Genomic DNA, 27,702 nt, shown 5'->3' with positions numbered 1-27,702 from the left:
CTCACACACTCTTTTGTTAGCCATGCCTAGCCTGCTGGTTCTAGCAGGGATCATGGAGAAAAATGGGGGCTACGGCGGGGATCTGGCCGGCTCCGGCTTCGGCAGCGAAGGTCTCCTTGTGCCGCCCGATGAGGAGGAAGACGACTCCCGTGCCCTCAGGGTCGCGCTGGGCCAGTTGTCTCTGCTGGGGCTCGGGGAAGGCGAGGACGGCGGCGGAGCCCCAACAACAGGAGTACAGGACCGGAGTAACAATAACAACAACCACCACAACCACACGAATAGCGTCGGCGGTGGCGGGGACTCGGCGATTCTGCAAGGGAAGAGCAAGTTGTGCGCCCTGTATGAGAGCTCCTCAAGTGAGACGAAAGGACGAGGCTGCAACATAACAGAATGCGTCCCAGTGCCCAGCTCTGAACATGTGGCCGAAATAGTGGGGAGACAAGGTAAACCGCTGGCTTGCAAATAATTTCCCTCCAAACTTGAGCTTTTTTTTTTTTATTTTGTTGCACCAAGAGTGCTGCATTATTCGCACCGTGATTTCCCGTACGCTTTGCTTTTTGTTCTCTAACTGTTACCTGGTGTTATTTGACAAAGAAAAGGGAGTGGTGTATGTGTGTGTGTGTGTGTGTGTGTGCTCGCGTGTTTTTTTTTTTGTACTCCCCCGAGACATCAGCCTCCCACTTTTCCTGCCTCAATGTTGCAAGTTCACATCATCATTACACTGAAGCTCCTCGGTCGCTGCTTTGTGTTTATTTCAGCTTTTTTTTTGGGGGGGGGGGGATTTGTGAGGAGGCATGAGAGAGAAAGAGAGAGAGAGAGAGAGAGAGAGAGAGCCCTGTTCCCTCCTGTGCGAATTATTCTACATCCACGCCATCAATGTCAGCGCACAGACACACTGGAGCAGGGAGAGCACTTGCTTCCTTTGTCGTCTGAGACGCGCCAGACTGTTCAAAAGGCAACGTGCTGTTGGTGAGATGAGGAATGTCTCTCGCCCTGCGAATTGCTCACTAAGAAAACACCCCCCCTCCAAAAAAAAATTAGACATTTGCTCTCAACAAGGGGAGATGTTTAAGCGTCTTCCAGAAATTTAAGCAGCTTGTTTATGTTGCGCACTGCCCCACTGACACATTTGGACAATAGAGCCAGCGTGGTCCCCCCCCCCTTCTCCTCCTCCCTTTTTTTTTTTTGAAATGAGGGAGTTAGAAAGTTCAATTCCTGACACATTACAGACCCCCCCCCCCTTTCCCTCCCCCCAGTTTTATTTTCTTTGAGGTTTTTTTTCTAATTTTTATGAAAGATTTGAAGTTGAATGACAGCAGCTGTCAAACAAAGGTGTGAAAGTCGGGGGAGGGACGGGAAGGGGGGGTTGCATTAAGACAGTGCTGCTGCCTGGCACTTGGGATGGTCTTCAGGGTGACTCAGCGAGAAGTTGCACCAGGAGGTGGGAATGTTTAAAAACAGAATATTCTGTTGTTTTGGGCTCATTTGCAGACAAATCTTTGTCTGGTGTCTGCCTTTTTTTTTCCCTATTGTTGTTTCCACTGGATGCAAGTTGTGCTTGAATTTAAGTTTACATGAGCACGTTTTTTCCGCTCTGTGTTTATGTAGGGGGCACCCATTGTTAGAGGGGGAGAAACAACAAGGATGGGGTGGCGGGGCATCTAAAAGCTGAATGGGAGTCACGCCTTGGAGCTCCTCCTGAGCCCCACTTCACTGCACACTCTCAATGGTTGTCCAAGTCAGGAGAGGGGAGAATAGGGGGGCCGGGCAGAGACGGGATTGCAAAGTGCATGGTGGGTAGGGTACCATCAGCTAACTTGTCTTGCAAACAAAAACAAATGTCAGAGGTGGCTCAAATGCCTCTCTGCGTTCCTCTGCTCGCCCCACCGCTGTGCTGATTTGAGCAGCTAAGTGCACCTCGTCTTCCACTGCGGTTCCTCTTCCTTACTCTGAAGTGTTAAGTTTTGAATTTTAATGGGGGTATCCGAAGACAGCCGAAGGGTGGATCCAGCGAGCACAAGTGCAGCGAGAGGGCCCTTTTGCCTTAACCAAGAAGAAGTGCTGATTTGGGGGGATTTGAGCCTGAGCTGCTTTTGATTCAGGCCCTTCGTTAGCTGGCACTACGAACACACCCCCTTCTCCTCAGGACCGTGCTTCATTGCCTGCCTGGTGAATCTGGCAACCGGAGCTTCCTGTTATGAAGAAAGGGCTGGATATGATTGCTCGCTCCTGTCAGAATCACAGTCATTGATTGCTGAGGATGCTTTTGTGTCTTCCTCTGGAGCTCTTCTCATCAAGTGTGGCTTTGTTTTGAAATCCCCATCTCCTACTTGTACTATAACATTTGAAAATCTCCAGTGACCCTAATTTCTTATGTAATTAATCTTTGTCTATTTTGTTTACGGATAATTCTTTAATTGAGACATTAATTTGGACTAATAAAGAGGTGCTGTGTAATTGAGATCAGGATTTTGTCAGTTGCACCGTGAGCCTCTGGGTCATGAACACATCTATTGGCCTCATACCGGGCAATGGCCACAAAGGGTATTTTCAGATTTGGAGTTTGAGCAGCGCTAAAACAGAGTATCGCTGTCCCTCTGTCCCTGCCACTGAATCCTGAGAAGTAAGTGTTCCTGAATGAAATTGGCCTATTTAGTCACATTACGGCAGACATCGTCCTCAACTTAAAGTGTCTACCTGACGATCTGATAGGTAATGCAGTGGTGTGCCGTGGTCTGTCGTAGCTGCGCCTATTAGCCTCCTGAATGGACCTGATGAATCTTTCTGGTTCCAAAGAGACGCAGAGTTCTCTTCAGTAAGTCTTACTGGGGATGCCGCCCGAATTCCTCTATGGAAAGCGACCAGTTTTGTGGTGCAAACATCCTGAATGCTTGCAATATAAACCAAATTGCTACATATCCTCTTTGGCTTCAAATGTATCTGGCAGTCCTCCTAAGGAATGACTGATTTACTGCATATATCCTGCTCTGTTCCATTACAATGTCAGGTAATTCGTCACCGATCAAAAACAGGGCAGATGTAGGGAAGTAAACGGCCCAAAAACGAAGCATATGTGGCTCATCTGTATTGTCTCGTGAGTTCAAGGGGAGGTCAGAAGGTGAGCCACATGCTGCAGATGAATCTGCTAAAGCTCCTACAGCCATCCACAGCAGTCACATCTATGCTGGCTATTATGTCTCCACCATCATTGTAGCTCTTAGTGAGTTGTGTGTCTGGTTTAAAGCTCATAAATAAGTACACTCGTGCTTTGGTGTCTGGAAACCTCATTCCTCATGGTAATAGCTCAGTGTATCTATTGCCAGTTAAATCTGCAACATAATGTGCTCATAAGCGGTGATTAAACCAAAACTTTACAAAGGAGAGTTGAGGCTCCCTATTAGTTTTCTCACCTGTAAACTTTTATATGATTCACAAAATTGATTTTAGTGTGAAATATTTACTTATTTTAAAATGTTTGTGTCTACAGGTTGCAAGATCAAAGCTCTGAGGGCCAAGACCAACACCTACATCAAAACCCCCGTTAGAGGAGAGGAGCCTGTGTTCTTAATCACAGGCCGGAAGGAGGATGTTGCTCTGGCTCGACGTGAGATCATCTCTGCTGCTGAGCACTTCTCCATGCTCCGGGCATCTCGCAACAAGCTAGGAGTGTCCTTTAGCGGCTCCCCGCCCACACCTTTGCCAGGTCAGACAACGATTCAGGTGAGAGTGCCATACCGTGTTGTGGGGCTAGTGGTGGGGCCTAAAGGATCCACCATCAAGCGCATCCAGCAGCAAACCTGTACTTACATCGTCACCCCCAGTCGGGACCGTGACCCCGTCTTTGAAATCACGGGGTCGCCGAGCAACGCCGAGCGGGCCCGAGAGGAGATTGAAGCACACATTGCTTTCCGAACGGGAGGCCTGCACGACCACAATAATGAGAATGACTGTCTGGGGCCGAATGGTGGAAGCAGCCCAGCGGGCAGCAGCGGTGGTCTGGAGAGTCGGCTACAGCAGGTGTGGGGGCTGCAGGGGGGCCAGCGCAAGCCTCTCACCAGCAGCTACCGCCAGAACTTCTCAGATGCCATGGTTGGGGGGGGAGGGGGAAGCGAGGGAGGGGGAATCTACAACAAGAGTAACTTCTCCAGCTCTGGAGAAAAGCCTTGCTCTTATTTTGGATCAGAGGGTACCCAGAGCTGGGGTGACCCCGACTACCCCAAACAGGTGGCCTTCTACGCCCAGCAGCGTTCCAAGAGCTTCGGAGGCCTCCCACTCCCCCTGACCAGACTCTCCCCAGGTTTACCCGAACCTTGTGGAGGTGGAAGCACCAATAACTCTTCAGTCACCAGCATTGTGCCCGTAGCCGGTTCACCTCATGCCCAGGCTCGCCGCGCCCACAGCGAGCCCACCTCAGCCGGCGAGGGTTTCCCAGGCCGTCTGCCAGTGCCGGACTCGCCACCGGCCACTGTGCGGGACTGCATGACCTGCTTTGAGAGCAAAGTGACGGCTGCCTTGGTGCCCTGTGGCCATAACCTCTTCTGCATGGAGTGTGCCATCCGAATCTGTGAGCTCAACCACCCGGAGTGCCCGGTGTGCCACACGCAGGTCACACAGGCCATCCGAATATTCTCTTAAGGAACCACATCAGTTTTTATCATTAGTTTTGTCAGTGTTTGTTCAATAATTATTTACTGTTATTATTATGATTATTATAATACACAAGTACTTTTTTGTTTTTCAGAAAATTTAAAAACAATCAAGCAGATATTTTAGAAGGCACTGCTTGCTTTACTAAAAAGTATAAGAAATATTTTTAAGTTTTTCTTTTATATATATATATGCATATATATTTTATAAAAGTTTTGTTTATAAGAGAAGTATAGTACCTTTCAGTTTTTTGACTGCTGCTGTTTTTCATTCATGAATCACAGTGAAGGCAGAGGTAGACAGTAATGTGAACATTTTATTATTCAAATTTTTTATTTTACCATGAAGTGGGTTTATATGGAAGGAAGAAGATGATTGTTGAGGTACCCAATCTGCACCGGACTAACCTAGAAAGTCAATGTTGTTATTAGAAGGAAGAGAAAAAAAAAAAAAAGAATAATTTTCTTTGCACCGCACCATACAATCATCTTGGGTTTAAAATAGGATTGTCAATCATACCTAGAAAATTTGGGAGGTGATTTAAAGGTGAATTTAGCCTCAGTTTTACTGTGATTGTGGTTTGATATAATTGGCCCACAGTAGATATTAATTTTAGCGAAGAGAAAATGTGAATAGATTGGTTGTAGTCGAAGCCTAAACATCAGCCAGCCTATACATACTCTATACAACTAAAAAAAGAAAAACGTGACTCTTATACCTTATATTCTTATAAACCAGATTAATGCTTAAAAAAAGGATGGGACATCATTTATTTATAGGATTTGGATACATTTTATTGGTACCATTATTCACAGAGATAGAGAACAGTTGTATAATGTACAAAATTCTTTCCAGTAGCCATTGATTACACCTTGGTCACTACAGCTTGTTGAAAAGATTCAGTAAAGCTCGCTCCTCGTGGCACTTGAAAAGCATGTGGTTCCTCGGTTGGCTTAAAGCACTGATTTAATTTGTGAGGCCGAAAGCCTTGGAATTCATCCAGTTGGCTAGTTCTTGATATCTGTCTCCCCCCGATGGACTTGTTTCAAAGCCACCTTAACCACGCTTTATTGTCTTCTGTGGTCATTTGGCCACAGTCGCCAAACGATATAAGACAAAAAAAAAACAAGAGCTCTCGTCAACTCGCTACTCACTTTGGTGTGCACTGTAAATAAGGAGGAGAATTAGACTGTGGACAGGAGCTGAGTCAACCTGTAAAATGTTGTTTTTTTTTCTTTTTTTTTTTTTTTCTGAATCAGCAGCGGATTAAAATAGTTGAAACTGTAAAATAGAGTCCCAAATCCATCAGCACATCTCCAATACCACGAGCGTTACGTGAGAGCTCCGAGGGGCCTGCTGTCTCCCCTGTAATTAGCAAAGCTGTACAGGAGCAGGTGTTCCATGGCACACTGTGGCTGTGACCCCAAGTTGGAGGTCTCGTCTAGCCCCCTTTCTTTCTCTCTTTTCTTTGGGAGTGGCTTTTATGTCCCCCCCCCCCGCTTACAGTTCGATCATTTGCTTTCGAAGGGTGCTCTGAGAGGGGCGTATTGTCTGAGCCCGCAAGCGGCGTGGGCTGCAGAGTGCCTGGACACGGCCCGGATCTGCTCTTTGATAATTAGGCAAATGGGCTGGTCCAGGTGCGGACCGTGTGGGGACTCTGGAGCTGTATGAGGGTGTACGGCAGGGTCCCGCAGCGAGTCCCTTCCTGCCCCGCCCCACTGTTCCAAGCACAGAGAGGGCTGGATGGTCTGGATGCAGCTGGGTGAACAGAACCCCCTCCTTCCATTCCCTCTTAACCCCCCTCTTTTTTTGCTGCTTTGAGCTATCCCTACTGGGGAGAGGGGGCGTCTTTTGTCCAAAACACACATACGCACACACAAAATTTGAAAGACACTAGCTGAATTTGGCAGCGCCTGTGAAACGAGGGGAGGCTTTGGGGATACATAAATTATCTACAGTTATCAGGACCTGCACCTACCTATTTTCAGTGTTTATGTCAAACAATTTGCCGTGAATCCTTTTCAGTTGTCACAATCAACGACTTCTTTCACCCCAAAAATATGATCTCATCACATGGGGTGCATCATTAGCCCCCCCCCCCCCCCCCCCACTCCCACCGCCTTGAAATTTGGAAGGGCTCCTGTTTGTGTGACAACAGCAGCGTAGATCGAAGTTTCCACAAACCCCCGCCTCTCGTTACCCACAAGACCCCCCCCCCCCCCAGCTCGCTACTATATGGGACATCCTGCAGCTGCCCCTTCACTATGGACACTGGGGCTTCAGCCAATGGCAGCACCCCCACCCCCCCATCACTTTGCGCTCCCAGAATGAAATCACGCAATTGTAATTGACAGGAAAGCGGAGGAAACGCCCCATTTAACCAGCACTCACGCTGAATCAAATTACACACCCTCTGCGTCTGCTGTAGCCCCAGCCTGGGGATTTGAGAGGGCTAGAGGAGAACGGATGGGGTAGGGATTAAAGCTGTTGAATAATAAGAAGGTGGTGGTGATGGCGGTGGTGGTGGCGGTGGTGGTGGTGGGGGTCATTTCAGCTGGAGAAAGAGAGAAGCACGCTCTGAAAATCTGGCAATTTAACGATCACTCAAGTCTTGCAGCAAGTTCTGTGGCCACATGTGGGCTAGCGGTGATGACAGGAACACCGGTGGTTCAGCTCGCCCCCCTCGTGTTGTATTGGAGAACAATTAAACTCAGCTTCACCCTTAAAAAGATAATGACAAATTCTGTTCACTAAGACGCAAATGCCCCTCCTTAATGTATAAAGCTGACCGCCTGCAGTACTCGTGGAATGCGTAAGCGCTGCACTTGCAAAAAGTACTCGAAATTCTATGAAATGTAGGAATAAGACATTTTATAGATGGAGAAGTTGCACAGTGGTCCGGCCTAAGCTTTCAAATTCAAGGCAGTACGACACTGTTCTTTGAACGTAGTATTTTTTTTCCTGCCTTAATATTTTTTTATGAAAAGACTGCCATTACTTTGGCGAACAAGGTAGCATCTTTGGCCTTTTTGATAGTACCACCCCCTGAAACAACCTGTAAAGTCCTTATTTTTGGAGTAACGAATGTGAATCAAACTACTTGGTTGGGGATTAGAGGGATTCAGGAAATTAGGCTCTTAAAACACTCAACTTAAAATACAGAGTAAAGCACCTTATGACAAAACATGCGCATCTGATAAATACCAAACCGACCACTGATGGTGAAATATATTTCATAGAATTTGAAAGACATGCACATAAGGATTCCCTATCATTTTTTGTATAATGGTGGTTCTTGTTATTCTTAATACTAGTACTAGTGGTAATTTGGGAGACCTCTCATCCATTTAGTCAATGCTGATGACTTGATCGAGTTTTGCACTGGTTTAATGAAGAGAGGGCTTATTGGAGATTCTCCCTGTTGAGACGCTGTATAAGTTATGAGTATTGTACTTTATGGGAAAGCACTCTGAGCATCTATGTAAATACAGTATGTGTATCAGTTACGGACATCCAGACAAAGGCCTGCGTAAAGTGAAGTTTTGATTATTTTTACAAACTGAAAGTGTCATTGTCAATGTTTTAGCATATGGAATTAAAAATGTTTGAGTTTTTAGGGAGAGTAAATCTTTTATATATGCGTCCCATCATTCTTTCTGACTATAATAGTATAAGATAGATCCATACATTTAATAAATATTATTTAAACTGATTAATTTAGTATTTCATCCAAATATATAGATGCAAAATTAATCAGACACTACTATAAACTGTAATAATGAATATCCTTTATGAAGCCGCTACTGTATAAATCCAGGCTAAAATAAAAGCTCCAATGAATTGTATATGTAATAACTTAACCCCTTATGAATAAATCAGTCTCTATGTATATTAGGATGAAAAGCAATAAACAGGAGTCTGAGAAGTCAGTTCTTTTTAAATATCCTATTCAGACATTGACCTTGATTATTTGGATGATACCATTTGTCTCATATCTGCTCGCAATTCATTAAGGATTCATGTCAGTGTGGAAACGGAGAGATAATTAATTAGTAACAGTTTCAGGATAAGTGATTGTTCTTGTTGTGTTCATCAGGGTCTTAGTCATCTGCTTAATTTTTGTGTTGAATATCAATCAGATCGCAGGGTGGGTCAAGACAAACTTCAGGACTGCTGAGTCGCGCTGAAGTGATGAAACTGCAAATTTCTGTGAGAGGAAAATCAGATGTTGCTGTCAAAGTGATCACAAAGTAGAAAAAGCCAGAGCAGAAGGTCTTTCCGGTTTCTCTAAAATTAAACAAAAAAACAACAACAAAAAAAAAAAAGACAAACCAGGTGCTAGTGACTTTACCGACTGGTATCTTGAAAGTTTTTGGTCAAAAATGCACTAACAGCAGTGTCGCACTGTACCAGCCACTCTCAGTCGTGATGACACGCGCTTGGACTCTACTCTCGTTATTCTGCGTTCCATTACACCCAGAGGCAGGCGTGTAACTCAGAGCATATCTTAAGATTGTGTTTCCAGTCGTTATATTTCTGATCTCATGGCTCTATTTGATACTTGTGTTGCACCTACATTTTTATGTTTTTGTTTGTTCTGTTTTTTTTTGAGTGAGAAAGAGAGAGAGAGAGAGAGAGAGAGAGAGAGAGAAAGAAAGGTCAAACATAGCCAAAGACCAAAATACAAGGAGAGCTAACTTGAGTTATTTTAGTGTTCAGGAATAATAAAAAAAAAAATAATAATAAAAAAAACAAAAACAGCAACAAAAAAAAAAAACCTCATCTCGGGTTTGTTGAATCAGGATTATTAGGTAATAATCTCATGGCTAGAATTACACTGTTTACCCAAAAGTCTTCGAGGCCACTCAATCGATATCTGTGAAATGAAAGCATATCATGTTTCAGTGTTGTAAGATCAGATGAATACGACAGAGGTGCCGGTAACACACTGACTTCTCCCCAAAGAGACCAGCTTCAAGCACATCCTGGCACTTCCAGTCCCCTGTGTAGGTGTCTGCTGTACCGTTGTTGTGGGTGGGTGGGGGTGGGGGGGGGTATAATGCATTCATCTTTTTTGGGGGGGAAGAAAAAAAAAATTTTTTTTGCTGGGATAAAAGTGGACTGGGATGGGTAATCTTCAAAAAAATGAAAATAAAAAAAAAAGAGAGGAAAAAGAAATGACTAAGAAGGAATTGTGTTGACAGTGACGAGCCAGGGAGAATTCAGACTGAATTTTTAAGATTCTCAGAGTAAACTCCACGCGAGATGTAAACAAGGCGACAGTGTAATCGTGATCAAAACACTGTGCTTTTCTTTTCTTTTGAGAGCCATTGACTTTATCCTTAAGTTCTGACTGCATGTTAGTGAACTATAGTACAGTAGTTAAGATTTATCTGAAAAAGTTAAGACTGCATAAAGAATTCATCCGCCTGATAACCTGAAGTGTATAAAAAAAAAAAAGCTTTAAAGACCTTAAAGTGAACATTGGTTTTACAAATCATATATTTGCCGTGTAGTTTAATTGATACATAAAGTTTAATTAAGAATATGCTAAGGTGTAAGTTTCATTTGTCCAACTCACCCGGTATGAAATACTTTTTTAATTCAGTGGAGCGACAAAGGGGTGGGGTGACTCGCAGTGACATTTGATTCATTAATTTCTTGTTAGTATTATTTACAATATTGTATTAAGCTTTCTATTATAGTAACGGTAGGAACTCTTGATGTTTTTCTTCTCTTGATATGAAAAGGACTTTATGCATTTATGTAGAATCCCTTTTAAGGAGTGATAGGAAATCCTTATTTTCAATGGATGCACTTAAGCAATTGTACCAACCTGTCTAAATCACACATTGAGCAAGTAATGCATTTGAATGTAAAAAAAAAAAAAAAAAAGGAAAAAAAAAAAAAAAAGACCACTCAACTTAATGCACTCCTTATGCTTATTGTTTTGTCAATTTACAAGTAAGCTTTAAGTTTTTGTTTGTTTTTTGGAAAGCATTTGCGACAAGTTTTCAACTATATTTGAGTTCTTCCGCATACATTTATAGAAAGTAACTTAAAATGAATAAAAAAAAAAAAAAACATATTACAGTTTCTCAAATCTATTTTGCTAACATGGGTTATTATTTCGTAGAAAGCAGAGGAAAAAAAAAGTCAGTATCTGGATGTTATTTATGAAAAGCTTAAAAAAAATGAAGCAACATATTTATGAGTAATCGAGACATTTTGTTTTTTAATTAAAATGACAAGAAGTTAATATATTTCTAAACACAGGGAGGTCAGTTTCTACAAATAATGAGAAAAGAGGTTTAGAAGTTTTATTTATGAAAGTTATGGATGCTAGTCTTTTACCATTTACTTCACTGCAGATTAGGTAAATGGAACAAGACTTCGCCATAGCTTAAATTTTAACTTCGGACGTGCACCACTTCAACATCAGTGCGGTCACAGTGGAATAATGACAGAAAATAATATAATATTTTTTAGAATTTGGAGATATTTTAGTCACAGAGCATCAATTTTGTGCCTCAATTATATATTTTTCCTGCATCAGCATTCTTTCTGCAGTGCTGCTTGCTGTAACCCCCCTTTCCCCCCTTCAACTAACCCCATGTTACTGACTGAAACTCATTACTCATTTCCTCTGTAATCTAAACTCGCTTTTACTTATCAAACGTATAAAACATGTTACGACTGCAACGCTTGGAATGAATGAGACAGCTGTGGCCCTCTTGCAAATAGGGCCACACGTAATTTGTACACACTTTCATTCATACATTTTCTACATCTACTACTCAGTTTGTGATCGATAGCGACGGATCATAATCAGCTTAAAGAAAGCCTTTTATGACAGACTTTCCCTAATGCGTTAATTAGGTGAAGTGTGCAAATTGAGCGGAGGCATCTATTAGAGGGCAACAGCGCACTGTGTAGTAGATCTATGTAACTAGATGCACACATATACACACACACACACACAACAGACTCATTGCTGTACTAGTTTGCATGTATGTTGTATGGTCACTTAGACGGGAGAAATGGTGCAGGTTGTGTCCACCTGGGCTCTTTCTCCTCTGTAGATTTTCATAGTGGGGAGTCTCTTTGGAAACTAGAATGTTGACAAGAGTTTGACAAAGCCAGGCAAAGACACCATTCCAGTCCCCATCTCAACGATTCCTCAGTTACCTGTCAGAGTTGAAAGAGTTTGCACTCCGTATGAATTAACTTGAAGTTTGTATCAGAGTACGTAACAGATGATTAAGAAACAAAAAACAAAAAAAAAACTTGACAAAAAAAACCCCACAATGGCACATTTTCTGCTGCATGTAAAGGATGGGGACTGAAGTGGCGCTCGCTGATGAAACTCGCAACCTTTTCCGAAGAGGCCGATACAGTCTGACAGTTTGTCTTTGGTAGCGTTTCCAATATTTCCAGCACAGTAGAGGTGTTTCATACCGGTCTAATAGTGGTCGTAGTGCATTAGTTTTTGGGCCGGCAGCAGCTGGCGTTAGTTTCTGGTTTCTCTGTGAACAGTGAAAGAGGGTTGCCAATGTGGCCCTCTGTGGCTGACCGTCAACTTTGATGGATGGAAAAAAAAAAAAAAGAAGTCTTTGAACTCTGTTACAGTGTGCCATGCCCTTACAAGGCATGTGATATTGCAGGTTTATTTCTTATAGCACACGTTTTTTTGTGAATTACATTTTTTGGAGACATTTTTATTATTATTGTATCTGCGCCATGTTAGTTCTGGTTCTTTGTTATTTTTCCAAGATTCAAGATGTATTGTAAATGTTTCTAATAAAAACAAAAAATGAAATGATCTCCAATTGAAATGAATTGTGTGTTTTGTTTGAAAGGGTGATTCATAACATTAAAAAAAAGAAGCAGCTTAAACTGTGTTAAGAAGTTTATGCATATTTTAATCCGGCGATCAAAAGAACAGTATCACTTTTTAGTGTAGTGCCACTGTCTTGTTGAATTACAGCGGATTTCCCAAATGAAATTGAGCAAACCAGTAGCATTGCATCAATGTTGTTATTAAAAATCATAGAATCTAAACTCAGTTAATTACGCTCTCATGAAGAGGCCTGCTACTTGCAGCTTTTTATTGTTTAGAAGCATCTTAAGACATGAGAGACAGGCTATAACAAATGAGGTTTATTATACATATGCAGTTCAAATATACATATATTAGAATGTTTAAAAAGCCCCGACTTACACCACCCACTTTAAAACCTGTGAAGTCAACAGAAGTCAGTGTTGATGTGGAAACACATCAGCAGGATCAACACCGTCAGTGTGCATAACCTTTGAATTTAATCAACCCCATCCCAACGCTACCATCCTTTCTGCTTGTCCTCCTCTATTAAACTATTAGACGCTAATAAACCAAATCCTGTCTCCTGAATGCAAGTCCCACCCCCCCACCCCACCCCAACAGGAAATAAAGACAAGTGAGAGCGAGGGCAGACCTCAGGGAGATCCCAGAAGGCAGAGTCCTGTTCCAGTTACATATCGTGAAGAGAGACAGAAAGGAGTAGGTGAGAAGGCAGTAAAGGATTTCACTTACAGTAAAACAAGCCATCTTGGGTACCATCAGAGACCACATGAGCAGGGAAGGGCTGAGTGCCTTCACTACCTCATCCCTTGAAACATTATCCATCCATCCAGCTAACCCAGCTAGCAGGCAGCGGTAGCAGTGCATGGTTGTCTGCGTCTTAAAAACCAATTCCCTAATCTCTGCCACTACACCCAAAACTGTTCATGACAAGGCTGAAGCGGTCATCAGCGGAGCCAATATGGCGTGATGGGAGACAGTTAACCCTACCATAAGTGATGCAGCTATCCCATCTCATTTAGAGTTAACACTGTGCAAAGCTTGCAAGAGCATGACTCATCTGTAAAGTACAAAGTGTGCACAGAGCAGGAAAGCCTTCCAAACAAAGATCAAAAGCAATCAAAAAGAAATTACATGTCACTGTCAGGGAGGGATGTTATTGCTCCAAGTGGCCTGCTGCAGCACAACTTAAAGCCAGCAGCTTCCACTGAATTCCAGCATGTCGTTTGGGGGAGATGACATTGGTTCCTCTATTACTGAGGTAGCTGCCCCTTACAAGCTCCTTACACAGAGATGCAATTGTAGGAAAGAAGAAAAAAAAAAATCATCAAACAGCAAGAGAGCTTCCTTTGCTGTGAAGCTATGAGTAAAATGGAAAATTTAAACGAGCCAGTGTTAAAATGCAAACCCTTTAACCACTCAACAACAAAATATATAGTATAGTGTTCAATAAATATTGCGAGGGATTTCCTAAGATTGTTTTGGGAAAATGGGGATGACAGTGGTGACAGTGGGGTCACAGTTCAGTCTTGGATGTGGATTTTATAGCCCAGTATCTTGGTCGTGGGAGACTGTGGGGGGAGCGTTTACTGGCTTGTAATATAGAGCTTTCAAAAAGGACAGTTCGAAAAGACAGAAATCATGATGAGATACAAAAGGGGGCCGTACAACCTGTTAAATTTTTCATTAGATTGTGAATCACTTCTGATGGTGAACCTCTTTTATTTTTGGAAAGCTGATCAAGCACCAAGCAGAGCTGTGGGACTTCACGCGTTAGTTTGGTAGAGTGTAGCTCACCTGTTTACCTTCCACTCTCACCACACCCCCATCTGGTAACCTAAACCTTTTTACCACCCTTCCTTCACTGATCTCCCGCTTTGTACCACACATCTGACAAATAAAACCCCATACAAGTGTCCTTGTGTGATATCTCTCCCTGTTTGCCTCTCTCTTGTCTATCTGGCTTTTCCTCCAAATGCCACAGAGGTGAAGGAAGAGGTCAGTGGTAAGGTCTCAGTTGGTCTGGCAGCAGACGCCCTTACTGGCTGAGTTTTGGGTGGGCTCGACTGTGATGGGCACTACGTTAGATGCTGGTGAGAAGTCTGAGTCGCTGCGTCCTGATATCTGCCTCTGTGACACAATGTTGTAGATGGCTGTGATGGAGAAGAAGGGTGAAAGAGAATGAGTTATGTGTAGATGCCTATAAATCCGAGCAACAGTGGGACATATTGTGATAAGGACAAACAGAATGAAGAAACTGAACAACAACTGTTCTATCCAGACTCCTGGCAGCAGCGCAGGATTCTTTCCTCCTAAACGGGCATGTCATGTGGCAGGAGCAAGTCTCACTTTAGTCATTCTCCAAATAAACAAAATACAATGTGTGTTACATGAAAGTGCAATAGGAACATGGGTTAAATACGTTTATGGGTCTGTGACTTGCTTCTGTGGCCTTGCATGCTGGTAAGAAGAAACTACAACAGAGATGCGCTAACAAGAGCTTTTCAAATGCACGAGTGTTTTCAGTGCCGTTTTTTTTTTTTTTTTTTTTTTTTTAAATACTGGCTCAAGTGGAATGAGTGTCTGAATGCCTCTTACCTAAACTTAGATGCCATTGCAGAGGTCAGTTGTTAGAGCAGGACTAATGTGAACACATCTCTGTTGGACACTGCCTCTAACTCTAAACTACAGCCAGATGTGGAACTAAACAGTCATGAAATAAAAACTGCCTATTAAGCTGAAAAGTTTAACTCCTTAGCACTCTGGTCAAATTAGCCTAAAACATCCTTCCGAGGCACATTCACGGTGAATTGAATACTGTTCCCCACCTTCTTCCACTAAATGCATGAATTTAGCCTCTTTTGAAAGGAGACTGAAGTTTTATCCATAACTATATTGTGCCACTGTACTAGAAGTCAGAACTCACTGAAAGAGAAAGTGCTGATTTCTGCCTGATTTTTAAAGCAGATGCTTGCAGATGACTGTAGCTGGGACTCACTAGCTGGAAACAGAAAGGGGACCAAATACATTGGTTGTCTGATTTCATCCTGAAATTTGTCCTTTGATCAAAAACAGGAGAATATTACCGTTCAACTAAAACATAGCAGTTGTGTACACAGTCGTCAGAAGGCCAGGTTGAAGCAGGTGATAACATTTCAGGCGGTTAATCATGAATAATTCATGAACAAATAAGAAGAGACTTCAATAAAACTGGGTCAACATAAATATCGGCCGTGGGACTGAGACTGACATCTTAAACAACTACTATCGTTTTCTGTATGTGAAAATGTGATTATCATACAAACTTGTTTTTATACAGATAAAATTAACATCTATAAATACAAGGTATGGGCCCAATCAATTGTAAAATATTGGCCAAAAAAAATTCCATTATCGTGCATCCCTCCCTCATTTAATAAAAACCTGCTGTGCACATATAAAACATGTTTTTCCCCCTCAAGTCACAGCAGACCTGTTGCTGCAGCTGCAGCTGCTCCATGTACAATTCCCACCTTTCTACTTGTAGTTGTTTTTGTCCATTATCTCCACTGCATCTATGTTACCTTTGGTACTTTCAGCACAAGTACTGTCACGTGTTAAGAGTTTGGTATTGACTTGGAATCAATCAGTTCTTGTGACATCCCTAACAGACATAACAAGCAGGACGACTCTCTGGCCTGCTATCTATCCATCTATCTGTCTGCTGCTGCTATCTTCCTGTGTGATGTCTTCTCTGCTCCACTGAGTCTAAAGTTCACTTTTTACTGGCCGACTAGTTCACCCTTAACCTGCTCTCTTCCCCTCCCTTAATGATTCAATTAGCAGAGTTCGCTCAGTGGGGCTTGTTGGTTTGAAGTTTTTATGAATTAGAAATCATAAAGCTGTGGTTTGGGCAGAATTACTTAAGCCACCTATGTGAAGGCATCAGGGGACTGTACATGGAGCACGAGGCACAACTTTTCAGCCTGATAGCCCTTGGAGGAACTGAAGTGGAGGCATCCCTCACAACTGAATTTCCCCTTGAGGCACTTCAGAGATTGAATAAACCAAAACAGTTGCTTTATTCTTGATGTTACCAAATCTCAAACATCAAATGCACTTGCTAGTGTGGTCATGTGCCCCGTGGGGATGTGCTCACTTATGTCTCCTTAAGAAAACATATCTGTGAACCACGACCGGAATTTATAGAACAAGTAAATGCATCTTGTGCCGTATAGCGGGGTACAGGTGAACGCCCCCACAGAGACCAGTGCTCTGTGGTTTGCTGGTGATTGGCCATCTTCACAGTCGCACTCACCAGCATTGATTGGCTGACTGTTCCAATCACTTGTGTTTTTGACCTCAAAAAAGATTCAGGTGGTTTTGCTGCCACTGACATGCTGTCAGTTGACTGACTGACACAGAGAGCAGATTAGAGGATTTTGCTGCCATCTAGTGGCTGATAAGAGACAGTGTTACGTAAACCATCACAAGCTGAATGGAAATGTAACACCTACAGACTGTGATTTATATAAGAGCGATTTACAAATGATTTAAATATAGAACATCATCATTACATAGCTTAGGAGAGTTAGACATCACTGCCCTTCAGGATCAAACACACTTTCCTGCAGCAAACTGACTAATCACACATACAAAAGGGTTAAGACATAAACACCAATGTTGCTCTCACCTGTGAGAATAGTTTGGAAAGCCAGGTCCACATTAGAGGAGTCTAATGCTGATGTTTCCAGAAAAGACAAGCCATGCGTTTCTGTAAAAAAAAAAAGTAAAAATATACACAAACATGAAATATAAAACAGGCCCACATTCATTATTAGTTTACGTTTCGTAATAACTAAGAGTACTGAATTAAGGTGTGATAGCAGGATGTCATGTCAAAGCACAAAAAATTCACATTCACTCCAGAGATGTTTAACTGCAACAACTGTAGTTGTTTGAGTTGTCGACAGCTGACTGTTCTCTCCATTGCAGGTAAACAGTCTTGAACTTAAAAGACTAAAAATGAAATCAACGTAACGGTTCACATTCTGGTGGGAATCTTTCATATCAGAATCTGCTGAGAGGTGTGCATTTTATTTGAAATGATTATACAAGTATATGAAATGTTCGCCTGAGGATACACAGATGAGTGACAAATTATAGGAAAGACAAGTACTACGTGTTCAGTCAGCGTTGGCATAGATCCTTCAAGGGTCTTCCCCGGGGATTGACACCATTCCTCTTAGGATACTCCCGCTAATGTTCCTCAGTGCTTTATGTTTGTCTGTTAGCAGGATTACACAAAAACTATGAGGCTAAGTTTTGGGACAGAGAGAAAAACTGCATTTGTGATACATAGGGTCTAGCTGAGGCCTGGGCGGAGGAATGGGTTCTCCAAGTACCTTCCAGTTTGTTATTTTGATGATGGTGATGGAGAACACAGTCTCATCAGTCCAAGATCTCCTCGACGTGATGAAGCTCTGGCAACTCCTAAGGCCATAACAGGCAGTATGTTCTTTTTTGTCAACTGTCTGTGGTTGAAAAATGATCATGATGCAACATTTCACCTCAAATGATAGATGATTATCAGTAACTGTTGATTACCAATTCCTAAAAAAAAGATCAAGAGGCTTTAACCCCTTATCAAAATATTTTTCTGCAGTCATTTTCGTGCTTTACGCTGTTGTGCCACATGTCAACAGTGCAAGTGAACGACACCTGTTACATGATTGATCAAGCATGCATTTGCATGTCACTGCTTGTAAGCTCTGTCACTCAGGGATGTGTAGGGCTGTTTAGAGCCAGGGAGGGAGCACACTTGGGGTTACTACAGCCAAGTGCAGCATGTTTTTTGTGTAGCATCATGCCAATTTTATTAAATCAATTCAATGAAACTACTGAACATTTTATTCAACAATTTTCTTCTTGCTTGTGATGACGTACCTATCATCTATATAGAGTGTTACTGCTTTGATCATCCAGGCCCAGTTCCATTCATGCATATCATGACTCTAGGACAGGGGTGTCCAAACTGGTCCAGTAAGGGCCAGCGTGGCTGCACGTTTTCATTCCAACCAAGCAAAAGCAACACCTGATCCAACAAATGAGCTGTGTGGACACAGCTTAGTTGATTTAAGTAGAATCAGGTGTTGCTTTTGCTCGGGTGGAATGAAAACCTGCAGCCACGCTGGCCCTTACTGGACCAGTTTGGACACCCCGGCTCTAGGAGTACATCTCACCCACCGAGACTGATTCGATATGCATCTTAATATATGTTCAAAGATACAAAGCAGCCGAGTAACTGTCAAGTACAGGACTTGATGTGATCTAATACCAAAGGACACAATTACATACAATCTCATGCAATAAAACAGAGTGAATCTTTATATTTCAGCTGACACAGTTTTACTACTGCAGGGAGAAATCCTGATAGATTTACTGAATCCATGAGAGAGAGAGAGGTTAAAATCTCTCAAGGAATCTCATTTGCAAAGAGGTTCTGTAAACAAAGATATGTAAACAATACTTAAAATTGTGTCTGTTTGTTGGTGTGATGTCAGTTTCTTCACTATCCAGCTTTAAGGAATTGAGGAGGAAAAACACGATCGAGTATCATGTCACTCAAAGAAGGAAGTGGTGCAGTGGGAGTTCCAAGCAGTTCCTGGTTGCCAAATATAAAATGTATGTGTGTAATGCAGAGATGTATCCATACGGTAAGTGACACATCGATTTTTTCTGATTCACTTCCAGCTTTTCCCCGATACAGGCTGTCTGAATAAATGTCACAATGTGGCCCAAATAAGCATTGGAATGGTCTACTGTCACTGTTTGTTCGGGGAGAACCCTTCACCTGTGACATTGTAACAGACTTTGAATTGATTTCACCACATCAAATGTAGGTTAATTCAGTAGATGGTAGAGAAAACTAATAAGTACAATCCAGGAGCCCTAACTAGTGGAGATGTTAGTTACCTGGCAATGAAAATAACCTTCTTTGATGTGGATCTGTGGTATGTATGTAATGTATTTGACTTTCTCATGGCCCAATCAAGAGTCATTTACAGGAGCAAGTACAACGCGGCATCAGACAAGCTAAACCATCCAAGGTCAGGAATAAACACAAGGCCCAACCTATTGAATGTCAAAAGGCTGACAATGTCATTCCTCAAGGCTGCTGTTAAGTGTAGTAAAGTTGTATTGAAACAAAGCGTCGAAGTCCCTCAAGTTCTGAGATAAATGCGAGTTTAATTAAGTTGAATCATGGCTTTCTGATCTATAGGCATTCCTCCTGATGAGCACCTTACATGTACTCAAGCACACAGGAGCCAAGGACACCTGCCATTTGGTGGAGGCATTTATGTAGATGCAGCACACCTACCAACAACACATTGCAAACATTTCTAACATGGGTGTTTCCAATGGGAACAGATGCACAACAATTTTGTTAAGAATTCAACACAACACATACTTCACTTCGAAAGAAACTTTCAACAAGTGCCTTACACATCAGACTAAAGTTCCAGGGGGTGGGGGGCGGTCCTGTATGTTCATTCTCTCAGTTCTAGTCATGCTATCCGCAAACGTGGTACAGTTTGAGAACCCCACAGGCTCATGGATCACACAAAACACGGGTACAGTGATAATACCTGAAAATGCCCTGGCCTCGTCTGTGGGTACCGCCCGTAGGTGGCGCAGGTCACTTTTGTTTCCCACGAGCATGATGACAATGTTGCTGTCTGCGTGATCCTGGAGCTCCTTCAGCCAGCGCTCAGCATTTTCATATGTCAGGTGCTTGGCAATATCATAAACCAAGAGAGCTCCGACTGCTCCACGATAGTACCTGGACAAGAACAGAGGAGAGGAAGAAAATGTGAAATGGAGCAGACAAATTTTCCTCATCGTAAACTACTGACTTAAGGATTCTTGGAAGGTGTGTCATACAGGCTCACCTAGCCAAAAGGTCATAGCACAAGAGAGCATTTATTGACTTCACCTACTGCAAACTGCAGCCTGTGAGAGACTGATGTAGTAATACCTCCATGTTAGACAGTTTGGTAGTGATGAAAACATGACTGGGGGATGAGGAGGAAGCTGATTAACAAACGCTTCCTAGCCCATGGCAAAGGCACATTTTGTAGCATTAATCACTTCCGATTATTTCTTCCTAGTCATTTTAAGAAAGTTGTTTCAGGTTTCTTCTGTCTGTGAGCTACCAACCTTTAATGCCAACAATTTTGCCAGAATGTGTGATAGCTCTGACAGGAGAGACATACAATATTATGGTAAATGCATGAGGAAGTAAAAGTTATTCTTCAATCTCCTGTCCCCCGATTTAAATAGTGCAAGGTGACTTGGCTGTGCGCGTGCATGTTACCTATACTTAACTAAAGACACTGAGGAAGCAGAGCTCCATAACATTGTATTGTTCTTCCAAGAAAGCTTCAATGGTGGGCTGTACTCACGCAGAAGTTATAGCTCGGTATCGCTCCTGTCCAGCTGTGTCCCAGATCTGAGCCTTGATGGTCTTCCCTTCTACCTGGATGCTGCGCGTGGCAAACTCGACCCCAATGGTGCTCTTGCTCTCCAGGTTGAACTCATTCCGGGTGAATCGGGACAGCAGGTTGCTCTTCCCAACACCTGAATCTCCAATCAGCACCACTACAGAAAAAAAGTAGGATTTCAGGCAAAGAAACAAAAACTTTTATCAACATTACAGTTGCAGTTGTTTGATACCCGATTCAAACAAGACTCGGGGAAGTTACACTGAACAAATTTTTTTTTTCGTTAATTATATCTGATTTTCATTTGTAATTCATTCCCTGCCTCGTAAATGACGAATATGTGTGGCTCCAGGCCAAGGTGAAGCAGAAACTCAGGGGACTCCCACTGAGGCTACAAATACAAGAACCATCTGCTCTTTTCAGGAAGTATATGCTCCACAGTCTGACTGCTTCTATTCGGGTGAAATCATTAACGCACTCCACTGCGGATCTCACCTGTCAAACATAGTTCCATCATGACAACATTTGACTGAAAGGCAGTGAATCAGTTAAGGAGAAGACTTTTAATCATTGATAGAAGCGAGACATTTACTATATGAGATGAATACTCATGGTGGCTCCTTATAATGTTGTTTATAAGGCTGTAACACTAAAAACCTCATGCAAAAATAAATGTTAAGACACATGACAACTAAGTACAAATCCAAACCTCTGCTAAAACGCTGCTGCAGTCAGTGTGATGCCGAACTGCTGAAAAAAAATCTTACAATTTTCAAAGTCTGAATAACCTCAACTCTGCTCTAACACGGATTATATTTGGCCATGTTTTGATTAAGCTACAGTATAAACTCAGATTTTACTACTATACATAGCTCCATTTACATTTAATATCAGTATTATGAAGTTTTGCTGAGCAGCAATGGCGTCTCTGCTGGTACTACGTGGTAAAATACGGAATGCTGGAGCAATCTAATCTTTAATTTGAGAATTGGCAGAGTACAGCACTGCTGTAATAACATTTGAAACGAAATAACTGGTTTTTGACAAAAAGACCGGGAAAGAGAAGAACCAAAAGATGTTTTAAGAGGAGATTAAAACTTTTTTGGTTCTACCACACTTATGGTCAATCTCAAAACTGTTTCTGTCAGTCTGGACCCACAGCAGTTGTGCATGTGTTAAAATGTTGCTAATATGGCTAGCATTATGCTGACTGAGTATTTCTCTTTGTAGCTTCCTCCATAAACCAAGACTCAGGAGTTCCTGCTAGTCTTCTAAAGGGGCAGAGCAGTCACGCAGGAAACAACTGTTCAGTGCACTGACTTGATTCTTAATCGTCTCTTCTTCTACTACCTGAAAGCTGCACTACAAGTTAACGACCATTCCATGTCCATTTAACTTTAATTACATAATGCAAACATACATAAAGCTCAGAGGACGAATGAAAGAGGTGCTATTTGATGTTGAAACTACCTTAAGCTAACAATGCAGCATAATGTTGCTTTAATGTGAGCCATCCTTTAAAGCTTAGTAATAAAGCAAGTCAATAAAAACAGAGAAGTTAATTCTGTGTTCCCTCCTCGATTAGATTATTAAATGAACTTAGTTGGGAAGAGACTGACATGAGTGTTGGGTAAGCAAACTACTTACACAATTGTCAGATGAGTCAGTTTGTCAGAGGGAACCTACCACACCAACTGAAGCACCCACCACCCTTCTATTAGGAAATAGGAACTTGTTAGGGATTGTTGAAATTGAAATAACAATCCATCCACTGTGTCTAAACAGCGTTGCTCATTCTACAGGAAGCCTGCACAATATTTGTCAGTGTAACTATGGTGTCACAGGTAAAAACCTGTCCACATTAAGGACAGGTTCAGGCTAACAGACAGAGGTCTACTTTCCCAGGAGCCTTATTTAGATTTTGTTATTCAAACAAAATGGATGTGTCCTCATAAAATGGGCAGCTACTGAGTACAACACAGTGCGTTTCCAACATGTCAAAAAAATGTAATGCTGACATTCACCATTTTGTCCAGCACAAAAGATCTTTGGGCTGAGTAAAAAAAAAAAAATCATTATGCAACAATTTCCAGGTCTGCTGCCATCAGCCGGGTAATATGATGGCTGCTTTACACCCCCATTCACAAACCTATTGTTTGCATCCTTCAGCTCTAAAGACATATCTGTTGCATTACACAACCCCGAGCCAAGTTACAAGATGTAGCCAAGCTAGACTGAGCTTGAGTGTAGTAAATCCAAGTCTTGAGAGTTTAAAACTACAATATTTTTCTGATCACTGACCTCAATACATACCATGACTAGCTGAAAGTAAGCACTGCCATGGGTTTGCCATCAAAAACCCATGAGATTTTTTGCATTGGACTTTGGATTATTGACAAAAATAAACACTGTAACGAGCAAAGACTATATGACACTCAAGTTTTGCGAACCAGACATAAAAAATGAAAACTACTTCAGGATTTTTTTTTTTTAAGCGCAAATGCAACTTTTAGAAGTATGCCGATGTTCTCCTGTGAAAGAACTACATCACGGAAGCATGACTTCAGCGTCATCACCACTAAGCGTCAGCCTTTGTAGGTTTTTTTTTATGACATTTAATTCTGTTTAGCCACTTTATGACACCTTAAAGCTTCTAAACTTACGAGAGAGATGTTAATAAAGATTATTTTTAAAAGAACAAAAAATGCAGTGTTGACCTCTGACCTTATTTCAGGCGTTTCTTTGAGACGAGAGTATTGGATGTTCAACAATATTCACTTACATGCAGGTTTTAGGAGTGATTCCTGCACCACTATACTGTCTAAGGAAAGCCATCTAAAGAGATGCCTTTTGGTTCTGATGATGATGATTTTCCTGTTTTACAATGACTTCAATAAAGAAAAAAAAAAAGAAATATGTGGAAGAAGCAGATGGCTGTAATTTACTCTACTGAATCGTGAAATGTCTCCTCTGCCTCCAATCAAGGAAGATGTGTCTAGAGAGAAGGGCCAGAGATTAATTTAAAGCAGCTACCAGGAAACTGATGGGTTTTGTTCCTCATACATGTACATAAAATGCTAATAACTTGTATGGTATGGTATGCTTCAGCAGATTAACTTCCTGTACTGATGTCCCCGTCAGGAAAAGGTTCATGTGACTCACAGAGCTCACCCAGCTTGACTCATGCTATCTACAACGAGGGACAAAAGGAGGTTGAATGAACAAAAGGAGTGCCGAAACTAAAAGCTCTCGTGGTTTAAGGAAAAGATTGAGTGGGGCCGGTACCTTATCGGTGTCCTTGCATTACTGCACATGACTCAGATAAATTTGCCATTTGAAACCACGTGAGTTGGTCTGAAAGTGAATGAGTAGGTGACTGACAAGTTCTTGTTGCTCAGGGACAGAGCTCCTCTGTGGCCACACGCACGCTTCGTGCAAGTATTTCCAGTTTGACAACACATGCTTGTTTAGGTTCTATATTTAAAAAAGGACTATGAGCTCTTCATTTACCCTTGTTATAGACAAGGTTTAACTAAGAATTACAGTTACAAAAGAAGATACCTGTAAGAAACTCCAATTATTAGGGCTGGGTATTGACTTCCATACTTTTGTGGCACCTCAATACCAGAAGAGTAAACATCTAACTTCTGTAAATCTGCTTAAAGGGGAAAAAAAAATGCTAAATTAACAGACAGATTAAGTAAACCAAGTTTTGGTAACACGTTCATGTTGTGCAACTGAGTGTGTGAAAATGACAGCGAGCCCAAAACTAAAAATGTACAATGATAATATAATTTTCCTTTTAGTTAAATGGGCTTCAGTTGATATGAGGGCTTGAAAATATATCGATAATATCCACATCATGGTATAAGACAAAATATACCCTTGTCTTTTCCCTGGTTATAAAGGCTAATATTTACCTTTACCCTCTAAATCATTATATACACATAACAGGGGTATTTATCTAAAATCTGATTGTTAATTTTAGTAAAAGAACCAGTAATCATCCCGACATTAGTGTCACAATATCAAGGTTTTGTTTTTTTTTAGGTTCGCTCAATGTTTAAATACTGACATTTTGAAACAGTAACAGTTTATTTTGTACCAGATTGCACATTTTAATTGCGATATGTGTTCCTCAGTTTAAAAAAAAAAAATCAATAACCTGGCAGGCTTGTTAGATCACCCTGGAGCAAGTTTTACCTGTCTACATAGGTTTATCAAGACTTGTAAGGTAAAAGACTTGCATAAAGAAAACACTGGATCAAACTATTCTAATTGTTTTATGACGCTATCCCGTCATGTCACAGCTGAGGACTCTTTATTGACCATCGCCGCATCCGAGGATGATTGCATCATCGGCCTGCAAGATGATGATTCCACGGCTGATGCTGCTTAGCGCCAAGATTCCGTGTAAGCTGCTTGCTAATGTTGCAATCGTATGGTTGACCAGCTTTAACGCCACATCCTAACTTCCGCGGCGTCTCCTCTCTCCACCATAAACACCCAGGAGCCACCTGCAGGTGCCTTCCGACTCCGGGACTGATAACCGTCGTCTACCGCTTGTTGTCAGGCAGACACTCCTGACAACTTGCCATCAAACGAACGCTCGGCTCGCAGGTGACGCCGGTGTAGAAAAATTAAGCTACCTAGCTAGGAAATAAGAAAGAAAAATAAATAAATAAACAAAAGCGACTCACCTTTAAAAAGATAGTCATATTCGTCTTCTCTGTTAGTCATCCTCCTCAACTCTTAGTCGAACAAACTTCGGGTGAATTCACCTACTTCGAGAATTTTAGCTTCACGCGACAAACAGAACGAAAAAAAATACGTATATGTATGTTTATATATCAGAAAAAAACCTTAATTCGCTTTAACAGGAAAGTAATACGATACTATTGTTGTTCTCAGACTGGAAAAAACAGCAGTAACTACTAGCTGACAAAAGTTTCCCTTCGTCTTCCTCCTCACCCTCTGTCACTTGCCATAACCGGGGTTGCGACGTGACGTCAGCGCTACCGTCCCGCCCCACTGCTAGCTCTTAATGGTCAATGGCTGATCGACACCTGTCAGTCGCGTTGACGCGATTGGTCCGCCGTGTTGTCCTTCATGATTACGTCGACTTGGATGACGTCTACTGCTGCTCCGAGCCTCAACAGGTAACGCGAAGCCTCAGGTGGGTGAGCAGCAGCAGAGGCAGAAGGCAGCAGGCAGACGGTGGTATCACTCATACGCCGTGACAGAACGCGGTCTACCCGCGGAGCTCCCAAGGAGGGGAAAACAAGCGATATATATATATATATATATATATCATTCACAACATTGTTTTTGTTAATTTATCCAAGTGGGACTTTTTTTTGTAAAAGTGATGATTGGATGTGTCAGACCCCCCCCCCCCCCCCTTTTTAGTTTGGAGGTTTAATTTGTCGAACTGTATTTTTATTTATTTTATTTTGTCATGTATGCTTAGGTTTTCAAGATTGTGAGGTGGGTCTGCTTGGTTCCTTACTGTTCCAGCTCTGAAAAAGACTTTTAGATATATCAGCCTAAATGTATGTTGTATGTATCTTAATGTATGGATACGTAAAGATACACAAGGGTTGGTTCAATTTTATTGTTTGTTTTTTTGCTAATCACATTTTGAAAATGTTCACATTTTATTCGGAAAGCTGTGATGGTTATTTTAAAAAAAAAATTGTATTCTAATGTTTTACGGACCAGAGATTTACTAGCGTGAGGCGGGCCTCACATGGGGAAGTTCAGTCAATGGAAGTGAGAGATTGTTGTCCAAAGAACATCACGTATTTGATCTAAGCGATTAAGAAACACAGTAGTTGGGGGTACTTTCTTGATTTCAAGCAGGCCAGATGAAATAAGAGAAATAAGAGAAACACACACATTTGAAAGAAAAAGGTGTTTGATTTGGAAGGAGCTCAGACGACTAGTAAGTGAGGCCGATGTCAAGAGTTAATCAAATCTTCCTCTTGGTGTAAAAAGATCATGACCAGCTGCAGCTACAGGATCCATGCCGTAGCTACTTGTAAGATACGAGGCTATGTTCTACTTAAATTGCCGGTAACAAGTTTAATCGCATATTAAATGACTGAAAAACTGTCTAATGCAAGGAGCATTAAGAACACATAAAAGACCAATAAGATACAGTGCACACAGTAACCCCTCCAACCAGATGGATAATAAGAAAGAACAGATATTCCTATGAGACATTTAAGTGTTTCAAAGGCTCCATTCCTCCTTCCATCAGCACGGTTTTAGCTTTAAAAGTGTGTTATGGCCACACCCAAACTATGTTTAAGTCAATGTTTCATTGCATCCTTAAAGAAGAGCCATGAAGGTCATAACGAACACTGTAGAATAACTGAACAGACAGAACTCAATAGTAGCAACTAGATTCATGCATGCATCATGTAAATGTACCATTTCATCTGTACAAACTCAGCTTATACAATAAAAACGGAATAAACAAGATCATAACACATAAGCTGAGCAGTACTTGTATACAACACGCCGAACAATAGTTGGTATTTCTCACAATAGCAGAGTGAAAAAACAACAACCTTGAAACAACTTCCTCTTCCCCCCCCCCCCACACAATTGCCATGTTGTTGTGGTAGAAAATCTTCATATCAGAGTTGCATAAAAGGCCAATGTTGACTCATCGCTTGTTTTCACTATTAAGGTGCCTCATCGGTCCCCCTTACAACCGCTCTGGTT

General features: G+C 41.8%; 2 protein-coding genes and 1 long non-coding RNA gene across 4 annotated transcripts; 1 reads left to right on the top strand and 2 right to left on the bottom strand.

Annotated features, from left to right (window-relative positions):
• Positions 1–12,540, top strand: mex3a (mex-3 RNA binding family member A). The gene is made up of 2 exons (XM_086217863.1): positions 1–443; positions 3,488–12,540. Exons 1-2 carry the CDS (start codon positions 23–25, stop codon positions 4,633–4,635), a joined length of 1,569 nt encoding a protein of 522 aa, XP_086073989.1. The 5' UTR covers positions 1–22; the 3' UTR covers positions 4,636–12,540.
• Positions 12,486–25,988, bottom strand: rab11al (RAB11a, member RAS oncogene family, like). Its single transcript, XM_086217864.1, has 5 exons — positions 25,671–25,988; positions 20,932–21,127; positions 20,116–20,309; positions 17,160–17,240; positions 12,486–14,640 (listed from the first exon to the last, which is right to left on the bottom strand). The coding sequence occupies exons 1-5, from the start codon at positions 25,708–25,710 to the stop codon at positions 14,501–14,503; spliced, it is 651 nt and encodes a 216-aa protein (XP_086073990.1). The 5' UTR covers positions 25,711–25,988; the 3' UTR covers positions 12,486–14,500.
• Positions 23,619–24,625, bottom strand: LOC147252937 (uncharacterized). Of its 2 annotated transcripts, XR_015118512.1 has the most exons (4): positions 24,532–24,625; positions 24,256–24,444; positions 24,056–24,160; positions 23,619–23,965 (listed from the first exon to the last, which is right to left on the bottom strand). It is a non-coding gene; the product is annotated as an uncharacterized LOC147252937 (long non-coding RNA). The 2 variants fall into 2 exon arrangements; XR_015118511.1 differs by having other exon boundaries at positions 23,619–24,160.
• Positions 25,989–27,702: the final 1,714 nt, after the last annotated feature.

This window comes from Aulostomus chinensis, chromosome 11, assembly GCF_037954235.1.
Source record: "Aulostomus chinensis isolate RoL2024-O1b breed Wild chromosome 11, RoL_Achi_v1.0, whole genome shotgun sequence".
Lineage (NCBI taxonomy): Eukaryota > Metazoa > Chordata > Actinopteri > Syngnathiformes > Aulostomidae > Aulostomus > Aulostomus chinensis.
The sequence above is the reverse complement of the archived record's forward strand: the minus strand, read 5'-3'. Positions and strand labels throughout refer to the sequence as shown.

What these genes read in the sequence shown, in the direction of transcription:
- rab11al (XM_086217864.1), bottom strand. Translation starts at nt 25,710, where the DNA reads ATGACTAACAGAGAAGACGAATATGACTATCTTTTTAAAG. An exon ending in ATATGACTATCTTTTTAAAG is followed by an intron (nt 21,128 to 25,670) that starts GTGAGTCGCTTT and finishes TTTTTTCTGTAG; the next exon opens with TGGTGCTGATTGGAGATTCA. An exon ending in CGAGGCCAGGGCATTTTCAG is followed by an intron (nt 17,241 to 20,115) that starts GTATTATCACTG and finishes TTTTTTTTACAG; the next exon opens with AAACGCATGGCTTGTCTTTT.
- mex3a (XM_086217863.1), top strand. Translation starts at nt 23, where the DNA reads ATGCCTAGCCTGCTGGTTCTAGCAGGGATCATGGAGAAAAATGGGGGC. An exon ending in CGAAATAGTGGGGAGACAAG is followed by an intron (nt 444 to 3,487) that starts GTAAACCGCTGG and finishes TTGTGTCTACAG; the next exon opens with GTTGCAAGATCAAAGCTCTG.